The sequence below is a fragment of the Neoarthrinium moseri genome (assembly GCF_022829205.1).
Source record: "Neoarthrinium moseri strain CBS 164.80 chromosome Unknown scaffold31_Wmoseri_CBS_16480, whole genome shotgun sequence".
NCBI lineage: Eukaryota > Fungi > Ascomycota > Sordariomycetes > Amphisphaeriales > Apiosporaceae > Neoarthrinium > Neoarthrinium moseri.
Window position 1 is genome coordinate 61,751 of NW_026055145.1, and position 22,283 is coordinate 84,033.

The 22,283-nt window shown below is 54.5% G+C and overlaps 4 protein-coding genes across 4 annotated transcripts; 3 read left to right on the forward strand and 1 right to left on the reverse strand.

The window, feature by feature from the left end:
• Positions 1-5,985: 5,985 nt before the first annotated feature.
• Positions 5,986-8,601, forward strand: JN550_007778 (uncharacterized protein; the record flags this gene model as incomplete). The annotated part of the gene is made up of 1 exon (XM_049319666.1): positions 5,986-8,601. The coding sequence occupies one exon, from the start codon at positions 5,986-5,988 to the stop codon at positions 8,599-8,601; it is 2,616 nt and encodes an 871-aa protein (XP_049170134.1).
• Positions 8,602-10,835: 2,234 nt separating this feature from the next.
• Positions 10,836-13,321, reverse strand: JN550_007779 (uncharacterized protein; the record flags this gene model as incomplete). Its single annotated transcript, XM_049319667.1, has 6 exons — positions 10,836-11,732; positions 11,783-11,846; positions 11,895-12,212; positions 12,262-12,576; positions 12,631-12,967; positions 13,033-13,321. 6 exons carry the CDS (start codon positions 13,319-13,321, stop codon positions 10,836-10,838), a joined length of 2,220 nt encoding a protein of 739 aa, XP_049170135.1.
• Positions 13,322-14,126: 805 nt separating this feature from the next.
• JN550_007780 (uncharacterized protein) lies at positions 14,127-14,990 on the forward strand (the record flags this gene model as incomplete). Its single annotated transcript, XM_049319668.1, has 2 exons — positions 14,127-14,501; positions 14,571-14,990. 2 exons carry the CDS (start codon positions 14,127-14,129, stop codon positions 14,988-14,990), a joined length of 795 nt encoding a protein of 264 aa, XP_049170136.1.
• Positions 14,991-17,982: 2,992 nt separating this feature from the next.
• Positions 17,983-21,726, forward strand: JN550_007781 (uncharacterized protein; the record flags this gene model as incomplete). The annotated part of the gene is made up of 2 exons (XM_049319670.1): positions 17,983-21,433; positions 21,491-21,726. 2 exons carry the CDS (start codon positions 17,983-17,985, stop codon positions 21,724-21,726), a joined length of 3,687 nt encoding a protein of 1,228 aa, XP_049170137.1.
• Positions 21,727-22,283: the final 557 nt, after the last annotated feature.

Genomic DNA, 22,283 nt, shown 5'->3' on the forward strand with positions numbered 1-22,283 from the left:
ATCGTTGAAGAAGAAGAAGAATATACACTCGCTCAGAAGCCAACTCATGATTCCTCTCACGGATTGACTGATTGATTCTTTGACTGTGTCCAGAAGCTCTGGCAGCTGTTTGACTCGTGCTCGCAATTTCCCGCCATTCAAGGTTCGCATCAGTCTGCCCGACGACTCGGAACCTCGGACGGGATGATCTGCAACTACAACGCCCCGCCTGCAAATTGTTGGACCCATCTAACCTAATGCTAACTACAACGGGCTTAAAGAACGAGCCGTCGGGTGCCCGTCGGGGCTAGCGACACACACTGAGGTTGCATCGAGCTTGCGGGGGCCTTGAGCTCTAAGTTACCATGTAACCATCTACTAACTGCACGCCGCTTCTTTTCCTGGTCGACCTAGAGCCATCAAAGCTGAGGAGCTTGATGGGCCGGGCAGGTCTGACGTCGTCAAGACCAAGCTTCCAGATCCAGCTGTGCTTGCCTCCACCCTGGCCGCGCCAGGTCGGCGACATGTTCCCAGTTGGACTGCAAGACCTGCAGCTGCTGCATACGCGCGCATGAAAGGCGTAGCTAGACGACATCTGGGAGGACGGCTCCTGTGGAAAGGCGTTATGCTACTATGACGCCAGACGATGTAGGATCAGGTACGGATTGGCTCGCTGCAAGCCAGCCTAGTCCCCCCGCCCTGGCCAGGACGACCTAGCGAGAGACATTGGCGACATACGATTATCATGGCACATTCATTTCACTCCAAGCCCCCCGCCGCGGCTGATACAAGGTCCTGCCATTTGCGCAGTTGAAGATTGTCTGTGCAGATCGGGACTCGTTCAAGCTTTACCCTTGCGGCCGCCTCCAGCGTGGGAAAACTAACTCGTACGTGCTGTTCACAGTCTAGTCAAAGGGGGAGTGTTCGGGAATCAGCCTATCGCGACCAGCCTGAGCGACACTACCTAGACGTTCAGACAAGGGTACAGCCGTTGCGCTGCAAATAGCGCAGTGGTTGATTATAGGCTGCCATCATCAGTCGTTTCGTTTCATGTTTAATCTCGGTCCTCCAAAGTTAGCAGCACCCTTAGGACCGTTGTTCTACTTTGCTTGTATCCGTGGGGGAGGGGGGGCACTTGGCGCCCGTTCGATGGGGTTCCTGCAAGGCGTTCTTCCTCGAGCTTGTGTGCGAAGCCTCTCCCGAGGTCTGGTGTTCCAGGGAGCCGAACGTCCCATGCATGACCCCCAAAAGTGGCACGCCCTCGTCATCCGTCAGCGCACACGGCAACCCGAAGCTCAGGCAGGGTCGAGTGGGTGTCATTCAAATCTCGTCGAAACAATCTAAGCCTTTCTGCACCATGATCCCACCCGCTATAGATCGCAAGGGTCTGGCCATCAGGCGACATGTCCAGAAAGTCCCCTGTCTGCCTCTGTAAATTGCAAGGTGGGACTCGCTTTTCTGGTGAAGATTTGTTTCCAGTTGGGTGCACAGCCCGATCAATGCTTGGTGCCAAAAATAGAATTGCCCCAGAGTCCGGCAGAGCGGTTGAGCGAGGGCAGATCACCAGCGGGCACGGCCACAACCTTAGCGTGCGGGCTAGTAGTTGAAACGGGGGCCCGCCCTTTTGACTTGTCAGGATACCGTGGCAGCTCTTTTTTCGCCGAGCATGATGCCCATTGGTAACTACCCTGAACCTAGACGGGGCCCTGGTCGAGAGCAGCCTTTCAGACGATAGAGACCGCGGGCGAGGTTGCGAGGGGGTGGTACTGTCACTGTGGCTATGGAATCTTGTTTGTTTTCTGGGGTCCCCCCTACGGACCCGAGAGAAATTTAAACTTCGCAGCTTGCAGAAGTAATGTTGTATCTGTCACAGGCCCGCAGAGGATAGACAGACAGTCCCCGCTTTTCCTACTTGGTGATGTGCTTCGATTATGATTAGCCTTAAGATAGCGACTATGTACTGCAATCTTGTGCTTCGGTGCCGAAAAGACGTTTCACTCAGACCCAAAAGGCCCTCTCCATACTTCTACTTTTAGCTACGGGGTCTGCGCAAGGGGCGCAAGATGGCAAAGCAGTGCAGTGCAGTGCAGTGCAGTGCAGTGAAAGGCGGCACGGCCGCGAAAGACCGTCTGAATCATCCCGTCGTACCTCCTGCTGGCCCCGTGCTTGTTTACACTCGACGGGCGGGGGACCCCTGGGAGCAAACGCCATCGCCCTGGCGGCGTTCAACTACGCGGCCCCAGGCCCGATCTCGATGTCCCGTTTAGGATAAGTTTTCGGCCTCATCGGATACTCCACCTCCACCCGGAGCTTTTGGTGTCTCAGTCACGAGTGGCAGGCGGCAGTCGCGAGTCAAATGGACAACACCCCACAGAGCGTGTCCTCATAATGGCATGTCGTTTACTATTATCGGCACTTTGGCTATGAAAGCTACCAGCTCTTAAGCTAATCGACGATCGTGGAAGCTTGACTAGCCTCCGAGGGTGCCAGACTCCTGATAACGTTGAAACGGCGTGTGGCCTTGACAGCCCTTTCAGGTAATTTCAATCAACGGCACATGAAGCCGGTATGTGCGGATCATCACATGTCCCGGTCTTCAACCAAGTCTGGAACGACGATACAGAACCGCTGTTCAACCGTTGCAGTCTCCGAGAGGTACACGGCTCTGCTCTGTCCCAACACATATTCTGTGCTCCCCTGTCAGCTCTGGAAAGCATTCACAGGTAGTCAGCAAGCCTTGGGGAAGCCTTGGAGAAGTAACTAATACTTCTACAGGAGGGAAGCATCCGATAGTGAAACGGGCGAGTATTACCTTCTTCCCGAGAGCCTGGTTCTTGCGACTTTCTGAGCAAGCAGGCTATGATGTCTGGTTTGTCGGCTTCTGTTACTGGTCGATATGAGGTGCTCTCCAGATCTGACAAGATGACACACGAAACATTTTGGGGGCCGGCACGCCGCGCGGCCCTTGGACAATCGCACCGTGGTGAACACAACAGGACGCACCGCATAAGACGCAGAGATGCGGTCATGCTGTGTCGCCAACGGATAGCGGCATGCTGCTAAGGCAGGCTGTGGTACCAAGGCGCGAGGCACACAGGTTTCTGCCCGCCTTGCTCTCTATATAAAGTGTTGGGTTTTGGTGGTCTTCCCCCCCGGAAATGGCGGGATCGAGGGTAAACTCTCGCATGAGGGCAAAAATGTCCACTCAGCCGGTAGCCGCCATCATGCTGGAAATCGGCCTTCATGCTCTTAAAGCTCAGACTACATGTGTGCATATTCACACATCATGTAAGCAGCAGCGCGTCTGAGAGTGCGGACTTTTGGTCCACCCACGTTGGAGGGGGAAATCGACTCAACAATCGGTTCAAACCATGCGAATGAGTACGTCCTATACAGCATAGGTACACCACGGGTTACGGTTAAGCATCGCGGGCTACTAATCATGGGACTGTGGACTGGATGTCCCGGGACATCATGTCCAGGGCGGAGTCAGATATACCACTGATCGCCCTAACACAGTAGTCGCACGTTGACTTTCACGCTGGAGCTTATGCTCCCTCCCTATGTGCAAGCACCAAAAGATCAGAGCTTGGGTCGGCAGGGCGCCATTCATTGCGCGGATGGACGGCAAAGACATCAACAATAACAACACGGCGCACATGGACTTGGACGCGGCTTCTGCACGCGTGTCAGCGCCACTCAAATACTTATACTGACTCAGCTGAGAATGTAAGGTACTTTAATATTATTGAGTCGCAGCAACGGCGCACACAGCGTAGCATCATCTTGCCATTCAGTCCATCGAACGACTAGACCGTTGAGGTGGCTTGCTGTTCGCCGGTGAGCAAAAAGCCGACGTTGACGGAGTATTTTGACTCGGATTGCGGAGAAGGCCCTATCCCCCGCTCCTGGAGTCCTATTCAGCAATCAGAGAGTCCGATTCAGCTGTGTGCAAAGCAGCCAATGGCAGTGCGAGCAGCCTTACCAGGCTATCACATTGGGATGCAGTCAGCACTTGCGGCCCAACGAGGAAGCTTCCCGAGGTATGCATTGAGGCTCTCGTTATCAACAAGGCCATGGACGAACCACTGGTTGCTGCTGAGCTGGGCCCACGGTTTACGAGTCTGACCAAGGTATGCGGGGCCGGTGATGAATACAAGACGCCACTGCTTACAATCTTCCCGTTTGGAAAAGCAGCACCTGGGTATGTATGCATCTATCGACGGATCGCAGACTTCCCGACCATCGAATGTATGCACCCTCTACAGCTTATGGGACCTGATGCGGTCACCTGGGACCGAGGTCACACTTACTGTGGTATTCCTAGCTCGGCACGGCGCCGAAAACGTGTCGATGCTTCGTTCTCGTTTGGAGTACATGCATGCGAGTTGGTTACACGACGTTGCTTCGGTCCTGACATGGCAGTCTTCTCGAAGTACCAACAGTAGGGGGGCAAGGGGGAAGTCTCACGCCCCCAATTAAAGTAGTCGTCGGCAAATAGCGAACAAGGTTCACCCCAAAGACGGACTTCTGCAGCTCTAGTCTCTCGATAGTAAGCCCTTGGGTAAATGGTTTTAGGGCTGACCCCAGAGAATGGATCATCTGCCTATTTGTCCAATGATACCAAAATCTGACCCGTGTAGCTAGCTACCGGTAGTTGGTACCTGGGTTAGCAGACACCCGATGGCCATGCCATCATCACCTGAAGTACACCGAAGACAGATGTGTACTACACTCTGGGCTGGCCGACTTTTTGGAGTCCAACCTACGAGAAGCCAGCCGACTCGCAAGCATTGATTGGCGGCGAGCGGCTCTCCACTTCCCCGTTGAGGTCATGATGCCATAGATATCCCTCGTGCAACAACAGAGGCTTTCGAGCTCCCATTCGTCCAAACGCATGTTCAAGCTACCCCCTGCTGTGAGCTTGCACCGCCTGTACTGTTTCGTATTCCGTACGACGGTGTCGAGCGACACTCACTCGCTCGCTCACTTGCTCACGCACGCACGCACGTAAGGGCCCAATCTGCGCCGTCAGAAGTGCTTATTCGTCAGATGCGCCGGACCCCAACATTTGGATCGATATGGTTGCTGAGATGCACTCCGTTGCAGTCGAGCTGCCACGCGAGCGGCGCAGGCTCACCGCGACCTACATGCAGGCCCGAGGGGGTTGTTTCTTCGTCGCGTCACACGTCGCTGAGGTGCAATAAATAGCAGCACTCATTAATGAAAGTCCAGTGTCAAATTTCAAATAGACGAGCATGTCTGGGGTGCGCCCTGGGCTCCCGTTCCGGCCCCATACGAAATTTGCAGCTCGGGTCCGCCACGGGTGAGCGAGGTACAGGTTACCGTTGACAGGGACAGACAGGCTGACTGATGGGGATGGGTTCCGGAACGAGGCGCCTGGCTTGACTTACCAGGTAGGCAGGTAGCCCCCCTAGTTAGGGCCCCGGGGTGCTAGTTATACCCACACCCTCCTGTCAACCTGGAACTCCACAATTCTGTACAGTAAGACGAGACGGGCGCGGGGCTTGGCATTCTTGGATTAGCCGCAGCCGCTTTTGGCGCTTTTGACGCAGGGCGGACCGGCAAGCCCAGCGAACAACTGGCAGCGACCCAAGGACTCGGATGGCAATGTTGACCTTCATCAGACCGTAGTATCTCAACGCCAGCGTTGGGTAAATGTGATGCTTCTTGGATCTGTACCGGGCACCTGTCTCACAGGATCGAAAAGCCCCGCTGCTGCATCTTTGCAGGCGCCAGTTTTCCGCCAGCCGCCTGGCCCTGAAGAAGGAGGAGGCTTAGCCGGCGCGCCCCGCCATTAGAGCGTATGTTTTGCAGAGCTGGGACCGACTATCACAGCGTGGGAGGACCCGTTGAACACATCAAACAAGCTACCCCGGCCACCCTGTGTTCCAAAAATAAGGTGGCCAGATAGTCGATGCACGTCGGGAGGCGATCGGTCATGGTCCATCAAAGCTTCACCAGGCATCCGAGGTACCAGGCAGCATGATGACGACAGAGACCAGATGGAACGCGGGCAAGAGACGCGTCTTCCAGTCCGTCTTCCAGACGGCCGTCTCGCAGCCCACGCCCTACTCCACCCCCTCGGTGCGCTTCACGGAGCAGTCTCAGGCCTTCGGCGGTCCGCTGGCACACACGCCCCAGAAGCGGGCGGCTGCCGCCTACCTCTCGTCGCCCGTGAATCCCCACGCCAGCGACCAGACTCGCTTTGACCGGTCATGGCATATTGTGACTTCCCGCATCGCTCTTCCGCCGTCCGTGGCAGCTGAGGATTCTTTCGGACCGTTGCCCAACTCCCAAGAGGCCGAGGACGAGGATTTCGACGATGCCTTGCGGGATGTCCTGGACCCCGGGTCTCGATTGCCCCTGGCCGATGATACCGAGGACGTCCTATCCTGGCATACCCAGCAAGTAAGACTGCACTTTGTCAGTCACGTGCTCCCCCTACTGGCAGTATGCGATACCTACACGGATCAGGCACAAGTGCTGCTGGGCAGCATGCGAACGCTGGAAGCCGCTCATCGGCAGTATCTCTTTGGCCTGTCCCTCATTATACGGGCCATTGACCAGACCGAGGCCGATCAAGCTCTGAAGAAATTCCGCCGGGACTTGCATGCCATCGTGGGAAATTCGGTGTCATCCTCGCTTATGGATGCCCTGAGGACGGTACTGGGGCAGCTCATGACTGTAATTCTGGGGCTGCCGAGCGCTCTCAGGGGCTCGCATGGAGAACAAAAACGAAGCAAAATCCAAGAGGCAAGAAGGGAGATGACACAGCTTGTCGAGTCCCTGTGCAAGATTGGTTTGGCCGGAGAGAGATTCCAGATTCTCTTTGCCGAGCTTCTCAACAACATAATGGCTACCTACATCTACGAAACATTTGCGGGTCGATGGGGGCCAAGCGGCGATGTGATTCCCAAAGCACATGCACCCGAACACGCCAGTGCACAGCCACGTTGTATCAGAGAGCTGTCCAGCTGGGTAGAAGATAACTACGGTCGGATGGCAGTCGAAGTCACTAACCTCTTGGGCAACGTCCAGGTTGCTTGGGCTGATGTGGAAAAGTGGAAGGAGATCGCAGTCGGACGGTTGGCATCGCTGAGGATCAGTGAACTCTTCGACATTGTCATAAGTTGGCCCGACAGTGAAGGCGGTATCAATGACCTCCGATACACCGTCACTACACCCCAACGACGACTGCAGCTCACCGATGCCTTCTCTACGGCTTTGCAAAAGCGGCTTCTCCACTCCGGCCGCTCGACTCTGGACATTCTTCGCACATATATCTCCATGATCAAAACGTTTCAAAGGCTCGATCATTCGAGGGTTCTCCTTGATCGCGTGGCTTACTCGCTTCAGCTCTATCTTTGCACGCGGGAGGACACAGTTCGGATCATAGTCACAAGTCTATTGACAAGTCCGAAGGAAGATAGAATGGAAGCCCGCAAGACCAAGCTCGTGGAACTGGTCGAGCTGCTGCACGAACCAGACCAATACCGCTCCGAGCGCCAGGATGACGATTGGGATGACCTGACTTGGGTCCCCGCGCCAGTCGACGCGGGCGCGAATTACAAGCGACGCAAGTCCGAGGATGTTATTGGAACCCTCATTGGAGCTGTCGGGTCCCCCGAGGTCTTTATTAAAGAGTTCCAGTCCATTATTGGTGAACGTCTACTTTCGGAGCAGACTGGGTATGAACAGGAGATCGGCGTTCTGAGCCTGTTGAAGAAGCGGTTCGGCGAATCTTCGTTGCAATCCTGTGACGTGATGATCAAAGATATTCAGGATTCGAGGAGGCTAGATGGAGTCATCCACCGTGGCGCCATGAACCATCCAGGAAAAGGCCAGCGTGACTGGACGATTCATACGAAGATTCTCTCAAGGCTTTTCTGGCCGGACATGGGAGATGAACCTTTCGTCGTCCCATCGAGTGTCGGTGACATGCAGAAGTCGTACGAGAACATCTTCGAACATCTCAAACCATCGAGAAAGCTCCGCTGGCTCAATCATCTCGGCCAAGCAACAGTCGAGCTTGAACTTGAGGACCGCACCATATCGGAGGTTGTTCGCACGTACGAAGCGGCCGTGATCAATGCGTTCAGTGAGGATGTGTTCAAGGGCCGTGCTCCTACTTGGACGTTCGAAGAAATCTGGCAACACCTGCAGATTGACGAGGATCTGCTTGCAGCAGCCTTGCAATTCTGGGTTGACAAAATGGTTCTCCGGAAGCTGCCAAGTGAAGAATACACGGTGATCGAACGACTCGCGGACGCGGAGCAGCACGCAGCCGCTTCGGCCTCGAATGCACCAGGCTCAACTCAAATAGCACCTCACGACAACGCACCCAGCCCTCGCAAGGCAAAGTCTGGCATGAGCGAGAAAGAAAAGGCCCAGCGGCAGGTATACTGGCAGTTCATTGTTGGCATGTTGACCAACTCAAGCTCCCAGATGCCTCTGGGCCAGATCTCGATGATGATGAAGATGCTCATCGCCGACGGATTTCCTTGGAGCAACGAAGAACTTCAAGAGTTCCTTGCCGACAAGGTCGCGGAAGGCGAGATGGAGCTTGCGGGTGGGAAGTACAAGCTTGTCAGAAAATAGGCGAGATTTACTTGCATACCTGTAGATGTATGCTACACGATCAGCCAGCGGCGGCCCGGCCCGCCATCCTGCCCGCGCACGTTTTCTCATGGAGGTTATGCACATGCGCAGTCCTTATCACCGAGCGGTGCTCTCACCAGCTGTTATTGGCTCGGGGGTGTGTTCCGAGGCCAGTAAGCCGTGCTGACGCCAGCATGGTACAACTCAGTTGTCAGGAGCATCATAGAAGGACCAAGGGGCGGCGCCAATTAGGGTTGTGTCACGAACGAATGGATGAACAAGAAACGCAGAATCAATCAGCTTTCAGGCTGTGCTTAAGATCAGCAAGCCGTAAAGCAAATAGGGAAGCGGTTGTACGTGAGAGAGAGCTATAAGCACCCACTAGCTAGAAAGTAAGAAGCAGATCCTCCCCAATGGTTCTGTGCATGTAGTTCCATACCTCGAGTATGTGAGAGCTACGATCCGTCAAGAAATTTGAGGTGGAAATTGTGCTGGCTGTGCTTTTTGCCAGGGAGGTGAACCTTGCGTTTCCAACTATGAGAGCGCATGGCGACAATCGCCAAAGCTTTAGCGCCAGCTAATCTAGTCGATTGCGCTTGCAAGAGGCCCTCCAAGACGATCATATACTTTTGATTGTCAGTCCATAACATCACCCGTGTCTTGGGACACTGGTTGCTGCAATCTCGGCGTATAACGACCACCGCCCAAGATAGGGAGGAAATGAGTAACATTTGAAAGAACACTGTAGCCATAGAGATGGCGAGCTCGGCACTTGGGAATAGCTTCTGTGTCGTGGCCCTATGACACAGTCGGTACTATTGCCTGTGGAAGATTATGGGTAGATATGCGTGTCTATCAACGATATCAAAGTCTATCAGGAGAACAGACCTAGCCACCCTAGAGAATTCTGGATTGTGTCTAGTTTAGACTATCAGTCACGCCCCAAATGACCGTGATGCGAATGCTGAACTCGACAGACCTCCATACTTAGCATGTGCCGTGGACGCATAGCGCGGCATGGAACACACCTCCTCAACTCTCGGGTTTACTCAGGGATACCTCTCAGCTCGGTTGAACGTATCTGCCCTTCGAATACACGCGCATGTCGGAGAAGAAAGACAAGGTATTGGGGAAGGAGAAGGTGGTTGGATCGATCTCAGACGAAGCCCCATAGGCAGCCAGGTGACCGAGGGGCCATCTGTCCGCATGGGGGCCTTTGAACCTCATATCGTAGAGACCTGGAATGTGTTAGAAGTATCTCTTAATCAGCCATACAGTCGACAAGCCCAGCCAGCTCTTAACACTTGGCTGATCTGTTATATCAATCCCTGTCCTCTTTTTCTTTATTCATCCTTTTTTATCTTTGTTTTCTTAGACCCACCCCTTTCGCTCCTGCATGTCGTGTACTTATGGAAATGGTGTTATCGACAACGCCAGGGCTGCAACTGGAAATTGGTGGTGCATCTGTCGCCTCACCGGTCGTTGCTGAACTGCGGGCGATTCTGTTATGACGGACGATGCAAGGGATCGTCCGGCGCTTCTGCCGTGAGGATAACCACCAACAGCCCGCGTAAGCGCGCAGGAAATACCCCCTCCGGTGCTCCAAAGGGCGGGTGCGTTCTCGTCACGGGCCCGATGTGGCAGGTTCAGCTCGTTTTCCAGCTCATGCATGCGTTCTCGGTGGGCTCAATATAGTTTGACCGGGGTCGATCAACTGCCGTCGGGCCAGAAAGGGCGGGTGGCGTACCCCGAGGCTGGGCGCATCGTCAATATAGCGTCGCCCTGCCGCCATGTATACTGTACAAAGAGGTATGAGCGGCGAAAGGGAGGGGCGTATAGTTTGGGCTGCCTGAGGGTGAGGGCAACACGAAGTTCGCTATCGTTGGAACTATTGATGTATCGATGGATACTGTGAGCAGAGCTGATGGTGCAGCCAATTCCGGACCCAGCCGTGCTTTATATGGGTCACAGATCACACGAAGACGCCTGAATACTTCGCTATAGCGGATGCAACCTGCCTAGCCCCGCTGCCTGAAATTCAACATCTTGACTTATCACGAGCAGGCTATTGGAGATGGGGAATCACTTGAAATCATAAATTTGCTCTGTGCTTCGGTATTCTTCACATCCTTGATGCCGGTAGTACTCAGTTTACTGCCATAAATGAAATAGAGACGACCGAGATCTCATTGCCATACAATTCGCTACATTGCTGTTGCCCAAGATCTATCACATTACTCCTCAAAATCTGCCGACTGGTCGAGGTCACGGATTGAACCACTCATGTGACCTGCCCTCGCCTCCTCGTCCTCCAAAGTATCGCCGCCTTCGCTGCCACCGCAGAGCTTGCCCAACATATCCTCTATCCTGCCCATCGACTCTTCCAACGCATCAAGCCTGTCGGTCACGCCAACTCCTTTACCGGCTTCTACATCAGCAAGGATGCTGCGTACTTGTTCCGTCAGGTCTGGGCCGTAGGGTGCGATGGAGTCGCGTCGCGTTGGCGGCTTGAAGCCCGGCGGTCGCTTGTCCGGGTCATCGGCACCATTGCTGACCTGTCGGCCTCTTCTGTCGGCGTCCAGTGTCGTGCTGTGCTGTCTCACGAATTGACGGCGGATCAAGTGATGCGTCAGCTCGTCGTCCACGGCGATATCGTCTGTCAAAGACTCCGGAGGTACTATCTCGAAGACTGTGTGTAGATCTCCATGAGTTGTAATCTTCCACTTCTCCCAGAACCAGGTCCTCTTCGGCCGTGTAGCCTGTGTCCTAGACTGGGGCCAGAGAAGGCGCCGTTCCGCGACGGCGATGAGGAGCAAGACGGGGAGGTTGATGAAGCGGACTGTTGCCACATGGATCTTGTGAAACCATCTAGGGCTGACAATGAACTTCATGGGCAGCAGTACAAAGATCGCGAGGATATTGAACGGGGGCTGGTAGGCGAAGATGGCATCCGCTTTCACGCCCTCCAATGTCTGAACTGCCCTGCGAAATTGGATTTCAGCTGTGGCATTTGACACGATCGTACTGAAGGTGTTTGACAGCATCGACACAAGGATAGTGAGGAACAGGGTGTTGCCTAAGAAAGCAAACGTGATCATAAGTGTTGGTCCCAGAAACCAGTGGAATTCACCCTGGAATGTGATTAGCCCCAGACCACTTCTGTTCAAGAACATTGACTCACGGATCTTGATACGCCAGTACCATCGAGACCAAACCATATCCACAGCATCCATTTGCTGATTGTGCTGTTGACTGTTAATCATTGTCGCTGGTATCGTGACCTGAAGACTTACAGAAGGTTATGGCGACCTTCAGCCAACCAGACCATGGAGAGCAAAAATCCACAGAAACACCAAGCAGCCAAGAACGTGAGCAGTATGAAATCCGACATCATTGACCTCAATGACAGAAAGACCAGATTATCTGATAAGAGGTTGAATGCCAGCCTTGGAACAAGCACGGGTGCTCCCATAGCGAGGACATCTAGGGCTTGCTGGCCAGGCCCGATATCGCCGGTTGCCCAACCATGAACCCTTAAGATCAGATATGCCCAATAGACAAGCGCAAACATGACGTCTAAGAATGACCACAGATTTTGCGTATAGACGTTCCTAGCATCGGGATTAGTGCGAGTAACCAGCGCTTGGGATTCATACTTACCAGCCATGCTCGAGAATTGTAGCAAACTGATCCAGAACCCAGCCAAAGGCGTAGATAGAGAAAGCTGCTTCTAACGGGCTTAGATACTCAGGCTCACGCTCAGCCATGAATGCCAGGTATAGGCCAAGCAGTAACAAGAACTGAAATACCTCCAGGTAACTCCGAGTTCGTGGCACTATCAGTCGATATTGGTTTAGCAGCGGCGCTTCCCTCGGTTCATATAGCGTGATTGGCTTCTGTTTGTAGCGATCAGGAATAAGATCCAGGAATGTGGAGGGCGTATAGACGATATGACCCGTATAGATTGCGTCGACACTATATGCCACGGTCATTGATTGGACGAGAATTATCGATCAGCGAAGTACCTACACTTTCTGGCAATGAACGGAACTGAGGAAATATTTGCTCTCGCTGATAATGGCCACTTCTAGAGCAGGCAGGCTGCGATGAAAATCCCACGTGGAAGCCAAGGAACCCTCTCGGCGCACCGTCTCGGGGGCGTTCTGAAAAGGTGTGAAACCAGCGATCAGGATGTGTGCTAGCAGTAGCAATCCCTGAAGGCCGTCGTTGTCTTCACCGAAGCGCCTCAGAATGCGCGTGGCCACGACCTCGCAGAGAGTTGCCCTCGTGTAATTCACATTCTGTCTGTTGCTAAGATGTGCCTGCTCGTGCAGGAACTGAGCGCGGTTGACGAGGAGGCAGTACACTGTTTCGGCATGAGTAACATGGAACCATTATTATCTGGAAGGGGTTATAGGGCAGATGTCGTACCAATGGAGATATCGTCCATCTCATAGAGCTTGTCCACCAGCGGACGCACAACGGATATGTTCAGCCGCAGGTCCCTCAGTTGCTCAAAGGTGAGGTAGTCTTCCACGATGGAGATGACATCTCTCCTTATCCTATGGATGTTGGTATACACCGGGAGGTGCGCGTGGGCATTTGGGGTGCAGCTGAAGAATTGCTCCCCATCCATCGAATGGGTGAAGTGTGCACGCTCGAGGAGAGGACGCCTCTCCGGCTCCTGAACGCGAATGTGCCGGGGAGTTTGTTCCGCCATGTCGAGACAGCTATGCACATGCGATGAGTCGTGTCGTGTGCGAGTTAGTAGTGAATGGATTCGTCGACGCTCATGTCAACATGGAGCTAGCACCCTAATCGTTCCGACCAACAGCGCCCGCGCAGTCGGAGTAACGCAGGACCTAGGAATCTAGGCCGTGCTAGATCCAATGCAGCTGGCTACTGTCGCCGGACAGAATGGTAGTCGAGCAAGTGATGCGAAGTCGTCTGCGTGCGACAACATGTATGCAGTACTGAATGGTGGAACGGATGCTTGGAAAAGCACCACCGCAACCCTGGACAACGGTGTGGCTGCCACGCTTTATTCTAGCGCATCTTGCCAAAGGTCCGTACTGTCAATGGCTGTCAAGAGTAAAATTCCCGTGAGGCCGTAACCAGTACGCAACTCCTATCCCTGAAGGTTTTTAGGTACTGTGGCAATGGCAGTGTCTTGACAAGCACATCTCAGACATGCATCTATCTGCACGTCTGCAGCTTGCACGCTGACGTCAAACTCACATACAGTAGCTAGCTGAAACCTGGAGCAAATCCGCCGCGCTGGAGCCGTGAAAGCGTGTCCGGAACGGCCCAAGTTACTGGCAAAGGCCGGAGGCCTGAGGCACCACTGCATCAACAAAGCCGACCCCACCACCCAGATAGCGGCTAGTACGCTATAACCTTTCCGTTGGTCGGCATCAAACTGGAATAGTGCCCAGTGGTCGCTACGACAAACATTCTTCGCGCACACACGTCCCTTGCCCTTGGGCCATGCTTCTTCACTCCGTGGTTTGTTAGCTGCAACGACAATGCCATGGCCGTTCAGCTCCGACTCCGGCAAAGATGACAAGGACAGGTCCGGCCGGAGATCTGTTTCGTGGGCCGACAGTCTGAATGGCACGGATTGGCAGCATTACAAGGACCCTCGGAACTGGCTGCCCACGGTTCTGGTCACGACTACGGCACTCGTCTCTCTACAGCTCTACCGTTCCTACCTCCGCCGCATCCCAGGCGCCATCCACGTGCAGCCGTCCTTCTTCAGAAAGAGAAGCCTGTTCGGCAAGGTGACGAGCGTCGGTGATGGCGACAATTTCCACTTGTTCCATACGCCTGGTGGGCGCATGCTCGGATGGGGATGGCTGCGGCGCGTCCCGGAAAAGAAGGCGGAACTGAGGGGCAAGACAGTCTGTTCACCCAAGACGACACTGGAGCAGGACATGTACAGAATTTGTGCTGATATTGCCCGTTTCTAGATACCTGTACGCCTCGCCGGCGTAGACGCGCCTGAGGGCGCCCATTTCGGTCGACCAGCACAGCCCTTCTCGACAGATGCGCTGGCATGGCTTACCGACTACGTGCTGGGCAGACGAGTGCGGGCAAAGATTTACAAGCGGGACCAGTACGACCGCATCGTGGCCACGGTCTTCGTGCGGCGCTTTCTCATCCGCCGGGATGTCGGGCTGGAAATGCTGAAGAGAGGCCTGGCCACCACGTACGAAGCCAAGAGTGGCGCCGAGTTTGGAGGGCTCGAGGAGAAATACAAAGCCGCAGAGGCCAAGGCCAAGGCGAAGAAACGAGGCATATGGGGAGGCAAGCCGGAGCACTTCGAAAGCCCCCGCGAGTACAAGACCCGCGTCAATGCAGAGGAGGCACCGAGCAAGACGGGTTCCTAAGCGTCCCAAAATCATCGTATCAATCCTCACGGGCCTGGTAGAGGTCTGCATAAACATTTCCAAACACCCAGGTCAATGCTCGCGTGTTGCACCGGGAAACGGTTCGTTTGAAGTAAGGTTGATGTGAGCACTTCTGCGCATAACCGTACCGTAAGCCGTAAGCACAGAAGATCAGGTTGGACTGGTTGAACCATGGTTGAGTTACCGAGAAAACATGCGGGGTGAAACCATCGGTGTACTCAGAGTGAGCCTCATAGCTTGACATGTATGATCTACCGAAGCGACCCGAGTCCGATATCCCATGAGCATATGGCGAGGTTGGCTTCTCGCAGCCAGATGCAGCCTTTCTTGGTGATTGGTCAACGGCATTCCTGGTTCGCAGTGCTTGGCAGGCATTCATATTTATAATTGTGCTTTGTGTTTTTGTTTCTCACTCATGTACAAAGATGCATGCAGGTGAGTAGGCCAGGGCTTGCGATGCCACAGCCAAGATGATGTGTCCCTGCTCTAGCAGAACCCCACCGAGGTGGGCACCTGCAAGGTCAACCCGGAAACAAACAATTTATTTCGGGCGTCCGGAGTCCAACTGGCATTGAGATTTTCACGGGCACCGCGAACACGAAAGTAGTGGTTACGTGTCTCCGCGTTGGCGACCGCCCTGAAAGGGGTTGCGTTCATGTTCCCCTCATGAGAGCAATGGACTGCCTGCATTCCTCTACTGCTAGTGCTAGCGGATAGATACGAATGCGGAAAGGTGGGATGGGTTGGCTTCCCTAAGTTCCCTTTGGTAGGCGCAGGAGGTGGCGGCGCGCTAGCGAGTGGAAACTTTTAGAGTTGTTTATACCAGATAATCCAGGTCGTTAAGAGAGAGAATAACGAACCATAAAACCTTTGGAGCGTGCTCCCTCCGACGGAAGCTGCTTCGGTCATCCAAGGCATCACCAGGTGGACTGGCCAGTAGCAGGTCGAGGTCGAGAGTCCAACACCCTTGCGAATCTCCGGTGCGTAGTAGCCTCCTTGGGTGGTGTCTGCCGGGGTTGTCTCTCCATTGTGATACCGAACCAGTTACAAGACAGGCCTGCGTCCCACACCCTCTGCCAGCCTCCAAGCCTCCCCCTCTGCCCCTGGCTGCTAGCGGACCTGGCCCTGGATCGTGCAGACGCAGGGGAACACCAGGACTGTGGGACAAGCCTTCAACAGTTTCCGTAAATCTGCTCAATTGTGATTCTCTCGATGTTGTTCGTTGCTGTGCTGTCTGTAGGGCGGTGGTGAAATCGCCATTCAAAACCTTGTCATTCTTTACCAAATCAACCTCAAGTCAGGCAGACGAGATCGAACATCGGTCCGCTGCTTGTCATTACATCTGCCATCCGGGCACCTTTCTTTTGCACTCACCCAGTCGCTCGTTTTTCTGCAGTGATCCAATCACGGTGCCGACGCCGCTGCCCCTGATCTGAGGCTACGACCGTCTTCTCCGACAGAAAGAACATCGTGGGAACCAGGGAGTCCCAGGCGTGGTTCCGAAAATAATCAGCACCCCAAGGGCAATCTTGAACGATTCCCGTCACGCTCGTTTCCGAACCGCAGTTCCCAGACTGCGCACGAGGGAGATTGCGACGTTGTCTGCTGCATTAAGCACACCACCGCCTGCGTTGTCGGCTGCCGAGATCTCTTACCACAAACTCAGACAGCAGCGTCCCGACACGGGCGTACAGTCCGATTTCCTCTCCAGCCCCTTGGCCGTAACACCAAGCGCCGGCCAATCTTTCCAGTCCGACGACGACCGTGTATCGCACACAGGGAACTCATCGGTAAGTATTGTCAATTCATTATAGTCGCTGCCCTCGACACAACATGCCTGCCCCCTTTGCACCGTCATGCCCCATCCACCGCACTACATCCAACGGGCCCAAGTCGAGGCTGTCTAGCGCACTATTTGCGTGCTCTACGTGAAGACGAGCCGCGAGGGTCCAGCCCGCGCCGAGCCATCGTGTGCCGGACCACTCTGTTTGTCTGCGACAAAGAGGGCGAGCGAACGGGGCCAGGTTTGACGGCTGCCATCTCACGGGTCTGTCTCATTTTGCGTGGTGTCGCGAGCGGGCGGCCGTGTGCCGAACGGGGCTTAGCGAGGGAGCAATTTGGGCCATCGTCACAGAGTTGCAAGGGCAATCAAAGTCAACACGCACACACACCAGCCAGCAACAGGAAGGCCAAGCAATCCCAGGCTGGATCCAGGCACGAGCAGTGCGGGATCGACCAGTGGGCTGCAGAGACACGAGCTGGGCCTGCTGGGGCTACGTCAAGTCCCATCCCGTCCCATCCCATCCCAAGCCCGCAGCGTGCAGTGCAAGCACCAGCCAAACAGCACAGCACAGCACAGCACAGCGCCATTTGCATCCCTCCCCCCAAATCCAGCCAACCAGCCAACCAGCCCATCCATCGCACCACTCACAGCCATCCAACTCCACCCCAGAGCAGCCCAGACACACGGGCCTTCTTCATCAATCTTCATTTCCACCCACCCGCGCCAGACCAGCAGGACCACTGCGTCCTGCGTCTGCCCAACCTTATTCCCCAGTAAACAAGCTGCCAACTCCTTCGACCTGTCTCAGGAACTCCCATTAGGCTCGACGCAAACGCTCGTTCGCCGGCGCTGACACAATCGAACTTGTAGATACCCTCTCGGACTTTCGATACTCGAAACATCAGGACGCGACAACCTCGGATCCTCCAGCACACGCTCCTTTCCGCGCCATACCCGATCGCCAATTGGCCATTCACGCCGCCGCCACTTTTTCTCTCCCGGCTTCACCATTCATGGCCCCCATTGTTCACGCGTGATCAGGGATGAATTTCACACATCGGTAGCTTCGATTCACCACTCACAGAGCTTCCAGCCATCTTCTGCGACCGAGGCACGCAAGGCATCACATCATTGCCTCGGTCGTCGCTGGCAGCCATGCGAATATCTCCCAGGCGGCGGCCTTCTGCAATGCGCAGCCGCGTGAGCAGTCCGACGTCATGTCTGTTCACTCTCGCCTCTCTTGCGTCGCTATCGCACGCCATCACACTCACTCCCGTGCCCTCGCCGGATCTCGATCTCAGCCAATTAGGACGCACTGGAATCGCCGGTGATTTCAGCGGCATATCACTTTACGAATGGGTGGGACAGAATGAGCAACCCTTCACTGCTAATGGCTCTGAGACGCTCATGACCCAGCTCCCCAACGGCCAGTTTATCAGTATCCTGGCCGCGGATGCGTCCATTCAAGCCATGTGCACCTTTCAGGGAGCACTAATTCTAGGTGGTAATTTCACCAGTCTAGGAGGCGATGCCTTCGCCGCCATCGCTGCGCTTGATCTCAACACCACGCAACCAAGTCCGCTCACAGGTCTGTCAGGCCAGGTAAACGCCCTACTTTGCGACGAGGACGCCAAGATGGTCTACGTTGGAGGAAGTTTCCAGGCCGGGAACCTCTCTGCAAATGCCATCACTTGGGTTGGAAATCAGGGATGGACAAGCCTACCTTTCGCGGGCTTTAATGGACCCGTTACATCCATCGTCAAGGCAGCAAACGGTCACATCATCTTCGGAGGAAGCTTTACCGGCCTAGGCAACACAAGCACGCCCAACGAACCCGATGAGCAGGTCATCAATTTATCGACGGCCGACATCTCGGCAGAGCAGAGTTCGACGACGGCCGGATTCAGTGACCCGAAGAATATCGTATGCAAGACTAGCGGTGCTGACGGCTCCGGTAACACATGGCTATTGGAGGACAACACCGCTGGCTCCTGGCAGGCCAAATTTAACTTCGGCTTCGAGCCTACCAAACTGCGACTATACAACACCCACCAGGATGGACGTGGCACGAAAACTTGGAGGTACACGGCGCTACCGATCAACGGCATCATGAACTTCACCTACGTGGATCCGGCAACGCAGCGGAATATGTCCTGCACGAGCGAGTGCCCGCTCAGTAGCAACTCCTCAATTGAGTACCAGGACTTTTACTTCGTCAACCAGGTTGGTATGAACGAATTTAGACTCGACATTTCGGCCTGGTACGGCAGTGGTGGTGGTTTGAATGGAATCGAGCTCTTCCAGGATGATATATACGCCTATGCCGTTAGCGACTTCAACGAGCCTAACTGTGGCGGAGTATCATTCCCTTCGACCGCTACATCGACAGGGCCATGGACTGTGAGCCCTTCTGGACAGAGCAACTCTGAATACCTGACGGCGCAGCTGAATGGCACGGCGACATCTGCCGCCGCTTCTGTTACATTCTTCCCGGACATTCGGGCATCCGGTAATTACAGCATCAGCATGTTCACTCCTGGATGCATTCAGGACGATACCTGCTTGAGTCGTGGCCAAGTCAATGTGACCTTCGTCACAACTGCCGATGGTGATCCGGGTGACAACATAAAAATTGTTTATCAAACAAATAACTTCGACAAATACGACGTTCTCTTCGACAACATCGAGATTGATGCCGCTTCCGATTCATTCCGCCCGAGAGTTATCCTCACTCCGGCTAACGGCCAGACCCTATTGAACCAAAAGGTTGTGGCCCAGCGAGTTGGTTTTGGTCTAGTTAATTCTTCAGGTGGTCTGAACGGGCTCTTTGAATACGATCCAAGCAAAGCGACTGTGGACACTGCCGACTTCACGTCTTCTGCCTTTGACAAGCTAGGTTCAAGTTTCTCGACCAGATCCGCTGTGGCCTCCCTTGTCGTCGATGGAGACCTTACCTACATTGGCGGCAACTTCTCTTCAAGCAGCGTAAAGAACATCGTTGCTATCAACACCGACCGCAACTCGACGGTGGATCTCGATGGTGGTTTGAATGGTGCAGTGTGGTCAATGCATGCATCGGAAGGACAGATCTTCGTCGGCGGCCAATTCAACAATACACTCGATGGGTCTGATGCTGGTCTGAGCCATGTGGCCGCTTATGACACGGCAAGCAGCAAATGGTCCGCGCTTGGTGCTGGAGTTGATGGTCCCGTTACGAGGGTTGCGGCGATGTTACTGAACATCACCAACGGGTCCCCCGAAGAGGTGATTACTTTGACTGGCTCTTTCAGAAAGGTGCGCGCTTTCGGCAGCAACGCCGAGATCGCAGTCGACGGTTTCGCGGTCTGGGTCAAGTCCCAACGCACCTGGTTGCAAAACGTCAACGCCACCGTGCCCTCGATTGATGGCATACTCACAACGTCCTTGTTCAATGTCTCCGACGGTACTTCACTTTACGCCGGATCTCTGACATCTCAAGCAATCAGCGCGAACGGAGTTGTTACGATGGGCGAGACTCTCGGAACATTCCCAGTCACTTTCAAGACGCAGAGCCAGAGCACGAACGGAACTACGGGCAGTGCTAGTATCGCCAAGCGACAGTCCGTCATCAACAGCACAGAGTCCGTGACTGGTGTCACCACGGGGGCCTTCTACGAGAGTGGAGACCGGAACATAACAGTCCTTGCCGGGCACTTTTCCGCAAGTGCCACCAACGGCGCGGACATCAGCAACTTGGTGCTGATTGACGGCGCTAAAGACAACACCGTGACTGGTCTACCCTCGGGGGTATCTGACGAGTCCAGATTCTTTGCGCTGGCAATCCATGATGACACCCTCTTTGCGGGTGGTGTCATCAATGGATCCATTAATGGCAACTCCATCAACGGACTTATCTCCTACAATCTGGCAGATGCCACATTCAATACTCAGCCTCCAGCTTTGGCCGGCGGTAGAGGTGTGGTCTCCACAATCGCCGTTCGACCCGACTCCGGAGACGTATATGTAGGTGGCTCTTTCAGAGCTGCCGGCTCGCTCGGTTGCCCAGGTGTCTGCGTGTTTTCCACCTCGACTAGCCAGTGGAACAGACCGGGTGTGTCCTTCGAAGGCGATGTCAACTCGATGATATGGCCCTCCAGCTCGACTATGATTGCCGGCGGTGATCTGAAGGTGAACAACACCCCGACGTATCTCGCATCCTACGATCCCTCCAGCTCTACCTGGTCAAGTTTTGCATCCGCCTCCGCTCTCCCCGGACCCGTGGATGCGGTCACGGTAGCAAACAGTGAAGGCAGTCAACTATGGGCAGCAGGCACTGAAGCTACAAGCTCCTCGGTCTACCTGATGAAGTACGACGGTTCATCATGGCGATCCGCGGGCATCAGCCTCGACCAGGAAACCGTAATCAGCAGTCTCCAGGTCTTTACCGTCACATCCTCGCACGATTCTAGTGATCTAGTAGCAGCCAACCAGGTCTTGATGATCACTGGCTCCTTGGTCATCCCTGGGTTCGGAACGGCATCGAGCGCCTTGTTCAACGGCACCACTCTCCAGCCGTATGCTCTCACTGGAAACTCCCTCAACTCTGCAGGCTCCATTGCGAAGATTTTTGTACAGAACCAGAACTTCTTCACCTCTGCTGGTATGACAATTTCCCTGCCTTTCGATACGTTGTACTATATGCTAACATGATGCGCAGGTGGGGGCGGCCTTGCTTTAGGATTTGTCGTTCTGATTGCACTGGCCATCTCGTTGGGTCTGATGCTCCTCATTGTAGTTGCCGGTCTTCTCCTAGACCGATACAGGAAGAAGCGTGACGGGTATATTCCAGCACCGACTTCTATGTACGACCGTGGCACCGGAATGAGACGCATCCCGCCGCACGAGCTTCTCGATTCCTTGGGCAAAGGGCGCGCGGGGGCTCCCCATATATGAGCCCGCACGCCGAGCATCCAAATTCTTTGATCGTCGATCTTCATTAGCGGCATTATGGCGTTTGGATACGTAAAGCAAGCACATCACACCATATTTCGATCAGCGTATGATTCGTCATCACCTTGATTTCGAGTCCGGAAAACAAAGAGATACCCACCGGTTGACTGTCGTCGACAGTCGTGAGCCGCTCAACCGGGATAACAAGCAGAAGGCCGCGTCACGGGGAACGGCAGAGGAGAAGTAACGGCGAGAGATGTCGTGGCCGGTGTAATATCACATCTTCTCGCATCAAGCGTTACCCTCTTTTTCACCCCTCCTCCTAATCACGAGTTACGACAAGCAAGTCACTTTTTCACATTAATGTTTACATGTCTAGTTTATTCTTCCCACCACCCTACACCATGTATTATTATCTTCTTATCCTCTCCTCTGTACAACCAAAACCGATGCGAATTCTCGCAGCCCCGTCCCACGGCTGCGTGTGGAGGAAAGGAGTTGCGATCTCCTGGGGATGTTTTTGGGGACGCGAAGAGAGCGTGCTGCGTTTCGCGAGAGAA